A 10,286-nucleotide genomic window follows, 5' to 3' on the forward strand; every position below is an offset into this window, starting at 1 on the left:
TATTCTTTTTCACAAGAAAGTGAAAGATATTATGTTTGAATCTCGTGGATAGCGAATTCGATACCAAATTAGACTGCTTATTGTGTGGTTTTCCTGAAATCTCTCTCCGTTTAATGTAAAAATATCAATGTATTAAAAAAAAAAAAAAAAAAAAAAACCGTGCATCCAAACGACGCCATTTTACTATGAGTCGGGACCGCCCCAGCCCCCGAGTCTACCGAAAGTAGAAGCAAAAGACGATTCTGAACAGAAACATACGGAAAAAATAACGTCAAGCAAATTACAGGAAAAATCTCCAACGGTCTCTCTCTCTCAAGTTCGCCGCCAAAAATGGCGGCCGCCAAGAAAAAAATTCCGGCGCCGCCGAACTCTGAGCAAATGAACTCAAGGGTCTGGCTCTTTTCCCTCCTACTCACACTCCAATACGGAGTTCAGCCCCTCATCTCGAAACGCTTCACCAGGTACTCCCGCCCCCTTCCTCGATCCCTAACATTTTCACCCCAAATCATCCATTAATTCTCTGAAACTTGTACGTTTCGTCTGGAATTTCTTCTCGCAGTAGGGAAGTGATCGTAACGTCGTCGGTTCTGACGTGCGAGATAGCCAAGGTTATCTGTGCCCTAATTTTCATGGCCAGAGACGGCAGCTTGAAGAAGGTGTACAGAGAGTGGACTTTGGTTGGTGCGTTGACCGCCTCGGGGCTCCCTGCCGCCATTTACGCATTGCAGAATAGTTTGCTGCAGATTTCTTACAAGAACCTTGATTCCCTCACCTTCTCAATGCTCAACCAGACTAAAATCATTTTCACTGCCCTCTTTACGTATTTGATTTTGAGGTATGTGGGATGAACACATTGTAAACTCCGAAATGTTCATGTTGGGTTAAGTAGCTATGGTAGTTTTTAAAGAGCTCTAAGGCGTTTGAATGTTGATGGTATGGTACCCATTAGACTGGTTTTGGTGTGGTTTGAGCCTGCAATGTATTGGTTTTTGGTTTCTACTTGATGGATTAACGTAATGTGAGATGATTCGGTGAGTTCTGAGGTGTCTGAGATTACCCATTAGATTGATCTTTGAGTGCAAATCTGTTGTGTGTAGGCAGAAGCAATCAATTCAACAGATTGGGGCGCTCTTCTTGTTGATTATGGCCGCTGTCCTTTTAAGTTTTGGGGAAGGCTCCAAAAAAGGGACTAGTAGCGGCAGTTCTGACCAGATATTGTTTAGTGGGATTATTCCCGTTTTGGTGGCCTCTGTGCTATCAGGTTTGGCGTCCTCTTTGTGTCAATGGGCTTCCCAGGTGAGCAAAACGTTTCGGTTTTTGTAGTTTGAAGATGCTATTCCCTAGTCTGGTCAATTTAACTTTATTGCTCTTATATTCCAGGTTAAGAAACACTCATCGTATTTGATGACCATAGAGATGTCTATTGTGGGAAGTTTATGCTTGTTGGTTAGTACCTCTAAGTCTCCAGATGGAGAAGCTATCAGAAAACATGGCTATTTTTATGGATGGACTTTGACGACTTTGGTAATGACCATTATGATATTTGACATTTTCCTTGAGTTTTGAATATTTGTTTGACTCCCTTGGGGCTATACACGGATGAGGAATTTGCAACTACCAAGGGACTTTAGGATAAATTGGTTACAAATGAACCCCAAGGCATTGCATGGAGGGATTTTAAATGCAGTAGATGATCATTACAAGGCATAAACAATTTCAATTAGTCATTTACAAAGGCGTTTAAATGCATTGTGTCTTGTCCATGCAAATGCCTCTACCAAAACTTTTGTAGTGCGTTTCTAACTAATTTAACTTAAATCTCTCATCCAAACATACCTGGAGTTTCTTTAATTGCTTAGTAACACACACATGCAATACTCAAAACCACCACAACCATTGGTTTAGTTTCGAAGGCAGATAAAAAAAATTTTTGGATGGTCATGCTGCTCCTCTCTGGTCAGCTGTTATTGTTTAGATATCTGTCCGCATAACATCTGTTTTCCTCTTTCTTTCATTCTTGGTGTTGTGTTTTTTTTTCCGGCTCTCCTTTGCTGTTTACTTGAGTCTGATTTGTAAGTAGTAACCATAGAAACTATATAGTCCCTGTTCAAAACACAATTATATAGTAGGCCTGTTTTATCCCAGTTTTTCCAATCTTAGGTTGCTCCCGAGTTGGGTCTAATTCTATTTGTGTGCAAAAACTTTGTATTTTTTTTATATCATAGGATTAAATCTGTGGCAGTAATTATCTTATGTTAAGAAAAGTGGTGCATACTGGGGTTTACTTTTCTGTATTTGAAGCATCCTGCTTCATCAACAAAATAAAATAACTAAAAGAATAAAAGTTATCTGTACCATCCATCCAAATTATTATTGAGAAGATATAACTTTTTAATTAATAGTACTTGGCAAAGAAAACAAATGTAATGTTATTCTCTGTTAACTATGCGTTGCATGAGTTATGGTGTGCCTTTTCAAATAATAATAATCATTATTATTTTTTTCTCAGATCCCAGTTATGTCCAATGCCCTTGGTGGAATTCTTGTTGGCCTAGTCACAAGTTATGCTGGCGGCGTTAAAAAGGTAAGTTTGACAAAATAAGGATTACAAGAGCGGTTGCTTGTTGCTCTCAAGCTTACTATTAGCTTTTTTTTTGATATTTTGTTGCAAACTGAGGCTGAAAGAGAAGAGAAAGGGTTAAAACCTACATAGTTTATTAATTCACTGCTATGCTTGATCACTAGAATCAACATGCTACCTACTTTAAGAAAACAATAGCTAGGTTACCTTGATCTTCTTTATTCACAGAACATCTCAGCTGAATAAGTTCTCCGTAGTTCTGAAGTTTCATCCTGTTCTTCATTGAAATTTCTTTCAAAATCTGACAAAATATGCCAAATGGTTTGGTAAGTTAAATCTATCCTTTGGCATGCACTTATAGTTTCTGAGTGATCATTTTGGTGCGAATGGCTGGAAGATAACTCGCTCCAGCCATAAACAAATTTCTTATACAGTTTCATTCTTGCAAGGGCCAATTCAGTTTTAAATGTACTTACCGCAGAAGCTCTATCTAACATGGTTGCAGGGGTTTGTTATTGTTTCTGCCCTTCTTGTTACTGCTATGCTGCAGTTCATTTTTGAAGGGAAACCACCTTCACTGTATTGTCTCCTGGCGCTTCCTCTCGTGGCCAGCAGCATTTCGATATACCAGAAGTATCCATACCGTGTTAAAAAGAAAGAAGCGTAAGCCCTGTTGCAACATCGGGGGAGTTGTTTTAGCCCCCCTGATCAAAACGGCTTTAAATGGTTTGGACATATTGGAGTTAGTTGATTCCAGAACGGTGGAGAGGTATTGGAATTTTTTGATTCCAAATACAATCACGCATTGTTTTCGGGTTAAATATTTGACCCGGGTTCTCGTTTGGTCAGATACCTCTTTGACCGGTGTCGCAACTGATACGAAGGTAATTGTAATGTTTTCTTGTTGTAATAGTCCAACAGATGAATGAAGATTTTTGAGATGATGATTTATCATTGCAAGATTATGCTTCTATGGGATATGTAATAGTGTGGACGCTGGAGATCAATAAAATTGTTACCTTTTTATGTTTTATTCCCCACAAGATTGTTGGTTACAGCGAATGAAATGCCCAGTATTGGCTAGGGACGAGAATGCTTTGTTGGATGTGTGGCCACACAATAAGTGATAAGATTAAGAACGAGAATATCTGAAATAAAATAGAAGTGGTCGCAATTAATGATAAAATGAAAGAAAATTGGTTAAGGTCGTTTTGGACATGTAAAACGAAGACCTCCATATACTTCAATTAGAAAATACGATTATGAGACAGAGACTCCTGGTAAAAAGGGTAGAGGAAGGCATCAGAAGATATAAACAGACACTTTAAGAAAAGACATGGGATACTTGGAGCGCAATAACGTTCTAGAATTTATATAAATGATCTCACTTAATGGGATAAGACTTCGTTGTTATTATTTGTTTGTAATACAAGATTGGTAATGACTTAGTACACAACCCATTAACACTAAGATATGTTGTAACGACATCCAATGATCATATCTGACCGTCGGCAGGTGATTCATGCGTGTATTATTGGGCCGTTGCAACCTTGTTTTAGGCTCCGTCGTCAACTGAGGCCCACTTCCACTGAGAAATGAAAAGTGAAGCACGGAGCTCCTCTCACGCACACAAAGCTCTTCACCCGCGGCTGCTCCATCGTACCAAATTCAGAGAGGAGAGAAATTCGACATGGGAAGCAGATTGGGAAGGAGGGTAGTCCACTTCGCGAACCTACCCATCAAGCTTTTGATGCCCAACGATTTCACCAACATCACAGAAATCGCTCTCAAAACCATCCCATCGGCCTCCAAGATCGAAATCAAGCGCGTCATGGAGTCCCTCTACGGCTTCCAGGTCGACAAGGTCCGCACCCTAAACATGGAGGGCAAGAAGAAGAAGCGCGGCGGACTTCTCATCGCAAAGCCCGACTACAAGAAGGCCTACGTCACCCTCAAGGCCCCCCTCTCCCTCTCCCGGGACCTCTATCCCATCGGAATCGTCCAGCAAGACCGCAAGCAGCAGGCGGTCAACCAGTCCAAGTCTGCTGTCGTTGAAGAGGGCGACACCGAGAAGCATTGGCTTTACGGGAACAAGGAATGGCAGCAGCAGCCGCAGAGCGCTCGCAGGGGTAAGAGCGGCGATAAGGGTTCGGCTGTTTTCGGCGAGGGTGCCGCCAAGTTTCCCTGGAGCAACATGAGATTTCGCTAGGCAGGTTTGATGAGATTTTAGGGTTTTTATTTGGAGATTTCGAATTTGTGATATTTTAGGGTTTGATGAATTATATGGCCATTTAGTGGCTATTTTGCTAGTGAACCTCTCTTTGCTAGGACTGCAGCATTTGGTGTTCGATTAAAGGAGCATTTCGGTGTTATGTTTATTGTTAATCTTGTCTTATATTGCGCGGTTATGTGTTTTACTTAACCTGGTAGTTGTTCATAAGGTTTGAAATTGTCGAGGACGGAATTTAATGGGATTATTATGACATATGATATGAAAGAAATGTGTTTTGTTTGGTTGGCAATCGGTGTAAGGTGTAAAAAAATGACGGCTGCTACTCAACAAGTTTATTATATTTGTCCATAAAAATGTTTCGTCGCCTTTTGCGATCCAGTTCTGAAAATTTGCAGGTTTCTAGTTGTAGCAAAGGATATAGTGAGCCAGGTGTTCTATGGGAGCCAGGATTATTGTAGGGAAAAGTAAGGTGTAATGATAGGAAAACTTCAGACATGTTCTCTTTATTTCTTTTAATGTATATTTGATACATTACGTATAGGTATGCAATTACGAATTATCAACTATCCCCAAGTGCTCGTAAACAAACTAGCTGATACAAATGATGGTCTTGAAGGCGTAACTCCCACATCGTGTGGAATGTCTGTGCCTCTTAGGCTAATGCAGTTTAGGACATTGACGACCTTTGTATGGAGGTGGTTCTGCGTCTAGATGGGTTGGTTCTTTGTTGGTTGTTTCCAGTTTCATTTTCCTCAACTTTTGTATGGAAAGAGTTCTTGATTTTTCTCCATCCCAAACTCCAACCTGATACATTCTTTTGCTTTTTGCTTATTATCCTTTCATACTCGTGTTGCAGTTCAGAGTAGTCCCTCTGCAGCTCTGCCATCGTTACTTTTACATTCTCAAGTTCTGCTTTAAGATTTTTAATCTCTGCATCTGTTGATGAGTGGTTCCTCTCCTGTTCAGAGTTATCGCCACTTGGTGATTCCTTATCTTGCATCACTGTCCTCATCTTTACTTGCTCTGAGAACAGAACCTGCACATGTTACATAACTGCTTTCTACAGTAAGAGATGTCAATTTTGATGGACCACGTTCTAGTTGGCTCTGAGATTATGGGTTCCATGTGTGATAAATGTAATGGTTGCCGAAGTTCTCAGTTAAGCGTCTACGCCTTTGTGAGGATTTTACTTCTCCATTATGATAAGGGTATATATAGAACGGTATTTTCCCTGTTTGTAGGAATGCTATTAGAATTAAGGTTTTTGAAATTTTCTGTTTATTTGATGATTTTAGGTATTCTATTCAAATGATGTAATTTTTCTTTCATTTCAAAGGGGCAACAGTTGAGTGATCTTTGACATGCATCAATCAATTTAGCCAATACAAGATTTAAATATCTAATTAGGGTTCGTATTAGAGATTCAGATTGGAATTTATATTTGGATGGTCTTTGCTGCTATATATTTAATCACGCTGGTGTAATTCAATTTTTTTCTTCTGGTTACAGTGTAATTCAAATTTCACTAGAGAACTCTTAGTTTGAAATTTGTTCGGTTACTTTGTTATACAATACTCTGTTTCTAGCATGTTTTGTGTGACATTGAAGTCTTTCCTTCCAATTGCTAGATTATTCAACCTGAGACCTGCCTGAGCCCCATCTCATGTTTTCATCACTTAGCCGGATGCCTATATGTTTACTCTTTGAATTCAGCGTGCATAAAAATTGTGCTAAGCAACAAAAAATGAGGCACTTATTTCAATTTGTAGTCGTAGTTAATGTTTTTTTTTTTTTTTAGTTTTCTCTTGCCATGTATTTTCATCTTCTCAAAGGTCTCTAATTAGCTTCATTGATTGTGCTGCTTATAAACTACAAGTCCCTTAGTCTCTGGTTGGTGGAGGTTCTTGGGTTACATTTCATTTTCTTGTTACTACATGATAAACTTTAAATATACATATTTTTGAATTTAATTGGAATGCAAGCGTTTAGATCTGTCATGGTAGAAGGTCTAGATTCCTTAAGGATATAAATGATATCATAACATTTTAGACTAAGTTTCAGCATGGGCCAATTCGAAACTTGAAAAATGTTACCTGGACAATGGTTCTCATAGGCAGTCGATCATTTTGTGCAGCGTGCATGCACGCATCAAGTGATAGTTTATTGCAGTTCATTATTCTGCATAGCCTTCTCCGGTCATGCTCAGGCAGCGTAGGATGAGTCTGAAAGAAAAAGGGTTAAGATTTTAGGTTATAAATAAGGTAAAACTAGAGAAACAGGTGAGAAGGTAACCTTTAGATAGGTATCAATGGCTCCGTAAAGTCCATCATCACATGTTCGAGCATTTTCTGGCAGTAATTCCGCCATTACATGAAACTTGATTATGGAGAGTTTCGGGTCTCCTGCAATCTCTGATAGGTAGTTGTCTAACAGCTTACTAACAGCAATTTCACCAGTCTTCTGTTGCTGTTCTTGATGCTCATGCATCAAGAAATATTCCACAATCCGTTGCACAACTTCAATGTCATGCAATGTGCATTCTTCAGGTGAACTGTACTACACATTATGATAATTAACAAGAACATGAAGGTTGGTTACGCCGGTAGGATCTATTGTATGTTTCCAATTCATAGTAAATAAAGAATGCAGAATACTCACTCAACCAGTTTCCCTTGATCTGCATTGTAGTACCTAGGAATCAGCAAATCGTTCACATTGGCATCTTCTAACATCATCCCGGCTCTCTTTTCAAGCTCTGAAATCAACGCTGGCGATGCAGAGTACAGCATGGCCAACTTTAACATCTGCAATAAGAACTTACATGGAAGAGCTTTGTTTTGAGGAGGTAGTATGCTTACTATGCTTTCAATAATTGCTTTTTGCTGCCTTGCTGTATTCGTAACCCCTGTCCTCCTTCCTCCTATTCAATACACTAAACTGCATGTCATTTTTTCCAAGCCCATATCCTCTTAGTCCTTCAAACTCTATATCCACGCCTGTCAACCATCTTTCTGCATAGTGCACGATACATTTACCAACAAACTCTGGTCTGTTACTCTTTGCCTTTATTGCTGCTATAGTCCTCATGAAATGATCTATTCGAAAGGTAGACACTTCGCTAAGCCACCAGCCTTCTTGACCATCTGCATCCCCAATGGCGTTTTCTCTGGAAGCCTTCCAAGCGATTGAGTCACAGCAGCGTCTGACAATTTGAAGATTTTCAGCCCACGGAGAGAGAGTTTCACAAGATTTAAGCACAGAAATGGTGTCTTTCCGTGAAGAAAGGACAACCAAGGTGAGAAAAGCTTCAGTCTTAGAAATGAGATTTCCATCTTGAACTTCTTCAGTCATTTCTAGAAATTCCGAGGCGCATCTTAACGGAGCTATATTGTTAGGGTTCAAGTCCACTGGAAGACCATAACAGAATTTTAAAATGATTTCAAAGGTTTCTGATCCGCCGGGGAAGTTTTCAAGCTTGAGGTCATAACTGAAATTTGAAGGTGAAGGATGAATTTCCAATCGACCTATGTAGCCACATTTCGATACCAAAGGATACTGCAAAAACAAAGAGAAATGAACCATGAACTTATGACTACTGTGTAGTTGTGTGTTGAAGTTATGACTCGAGCCGTGCATGTTTGTATTGCTCTGTAAGTTTACCTTGTGGACGTCGAAGGTGATGCCTTGAACTTGAATGGTTAGGTCTGTCGGGACATGAGAATTGATAAACCTGCACGAATCCACCAAATAAATATGTCTTTACTCGTTATGGAATATATGCAGAGTTAGAATTTAGACAAGACTTTCTCTCCTTGTACCATGACAGTGTGTTTCTTTTCGAAGCTACCAGGCTATAGTGATGTGTTTGGTAGGAACAACGATGCGCTGGTCGTGAAGTTCATCGGAGCCCTCGTAATCGGCCTCGGCCTCTGGAATTTGCGGTGGATTTAGGGACATGTTCACGGCGACGCTTTTGGCCAGATATGTTATGAGAGACGGTAGAGAGATTTGGATGGAATAACATGATATAAGAGAGTGGGGATGTGATGTGAATAAATGAATGAGAAGTGAGTATGTGGTTGTGAAGAATGTAGATCTACTCCTTATGAGGGTTGGTGGAGTGCCGTTCTCTAATTGTTGCTGGCTTGGGACTAACAATTTCTAAATGTTATGTTGTTTGAAAGAGATGGAGAATGTGAGTTTATCAGCTCTGACCGGTCTATTATCTGCCATGTAATCATGGAAGCGACCAACAGATGGTTGTGTGGCTATCAATATAGGAGGAATCGTCTCTCTCCTAATCTCTCTTCCTTTCTATGTCTCCTATTTGAATGGCTACGGTTAAGTCACGTTAATATCTTATATTAATTTTTATAGAGATAAAAGATAAAAAACAAAATGTGAGAAGAGGGGAGAGAAGAGGAATAAGAGGGGAGAGAATCTTACTCCATCAATATATTAGTAAGAATCGGGGGACACATTTTTTTGACAAACTTTCTTACTACCCATTCACACACACACACACATATAAATATTTGGTCAAAATAGTCCTTAAAATTGGCATAACTCCTCACTTTGGTCATTGAGATTTGAAATCGATAGAACTAATCCTTGAGTTTGTCCATTGTTAATAATTTTGGTCATTTCATGAATAATCTTTGTTAAATGAGGACCAAAATGACAAAGTTACCCTCAATTGAATAAACAATGAGTCAAAATCATGTGACAAAAGTTGAGAATATTTTTTGTCATTTTCTCCTTATTTAACAAAAACTTTCCATAGAATAACCAAAATAATTGATAGCGGACAAGCTCAAAGATCAGTTATATCAATTTTAAATCAGAGATCAAAATAAGAGTTACGCAAATATCTTGTATAACTTTTGTGAATCTCATGTTTACAGAGAATGATTGTAAGTGTTGATGTAACATCCGATCTACTTAAGGGTTCCATGTGGATGCCTTGTGGATTGTATTTAACTTGTCCAGATCTATGCCAACAAGTTGTACTAATTTCCTTTTCAACAATACAGCCACATAAAAAACAGATAAGTCAACCGACCCCATGTCAAGCAAGAAATCGGCACACCACTGAAATCGCCACCATCACAATATATTCCCAAAAGTAAACTTTCCTATCAACAAATTTAACTCTTAATCTTGTGCTTAAAGTCATATTTGAGAGTGAAGGTGCTTGGTAGAGTTGGAATCTGGGTGTCGAATGTTTAGTCCGGTGATGGTTTGCCAAAAAATTTGATAAAACAACAACAAAGCCTTATCCAACTAAGTGGGTTAGCTGTATGAATCATAAAACGTCATTGCGCTCAATTATGTGTCACGTCTTCTATTAGATTAGTTCACATGCAATAAAATTAAAAAAGAAGCGGCAAGAAATCGAGAAAAGTAATTGGAGAATTGGTAATTTATGTGTTAATAGATTATTTGCTCTTGCCATATCCCGAAAGTGGATGT

At 39.1% G+C, this 10,286-nt stretch overlaps 3 protein-coding genes and 1 long non-coding RNA gene across 4 annotated transcripts; 3 read left to right on the forward strand and 1 right to left on the reverse strand.

Annotated features, from left to right (window-relative positions):
• The first annotated feature begins 238 nt into the window (after positions 1-238).
• On the forward strand, positions 239-3,614 carry LOC103932604 (UDP-N-acetylglucosamine transporter ROCK1). The gene is made up of 6 exons (XM_009342233.3): positions 239-461; positions 560-835; positions 1,098-1,296; positions 1,381-1,524; positions 2,510-2,584; positions 3,087-3,614. Exons 1-6 carry the CDS (start codon positions 331-333, stop codon positions 3,246-3,248), a joined length of 987 nt encoding a protein of 328 aa, XP_009340508.1. The 5' UTR covers positions 239-330; the 3' UTR covers positions 3,249-3,614.
• Positions 3,615-4,089: 475 nt separating this feature from the next.
• Positions 4,090-4,790, forward strand: LOC103930484. Its single transcript, XM_018643300.2, has one exon. The coding sequence runs from the start codon at positions 4,272-4,274 to the stop codon at positions 4,788-4,790; it is 519 nt and encodes a 172-aa protein (XP_018498816.2). The 5' UTR covers positions 4,090-4,271.
• A 97-nt stretch (positions 4,791-4,887) lies between these two features.
• Positions 4,888-8,838, reverse strand: LOC103930472 (BTB/POZ domain-containing protein DOT3-like). Its single transcript, XM_048581940.1, is given in 8 exon segments — positions 4,888-5,850; positions 6,908-7,036; positions 7,107-7,365; positions 7,473-7,699; positions 7,701-8,369; positions 8,475-8,544; positions 8,662-8,777; positions 8,779-8,838. Coding segments are annotated over 8 exon segments (1,899 nt in total). The 3' UTR covers positions 4,888-5,481.
• Positions 7,521-9,001, forward strand: LOC103932606. The gene is made up of 3 exons (XR_665021.2): positions 7,521-7,659; positions 7,921-8,109; positions 8,210-9,001. It is a non-coding gene; the product is annotated as an uncharacterized LOC103932606 (long non-coding RNA).
• Positions 9,002-10,286: the final 1,285 nt, after the last annotated feature.

This window comes from the organism of the source record quoted next, unplaced genomic scaffold (assembly GCF_019419815.1).
Source record: "Pyrus x bretschneideri cultivar Hongxiangsu unplaced genomic scaffold, Pyrus_bretschneideri_v1 Contig18, whole genome shotgun sequence".
Lineage (NCBI taxonomy): Eukaryota > Viridiplantae > Streptophyta > Magnoliopsida > Rosales > Rosaceae > Pyrus > Pyrus x bretschneideri.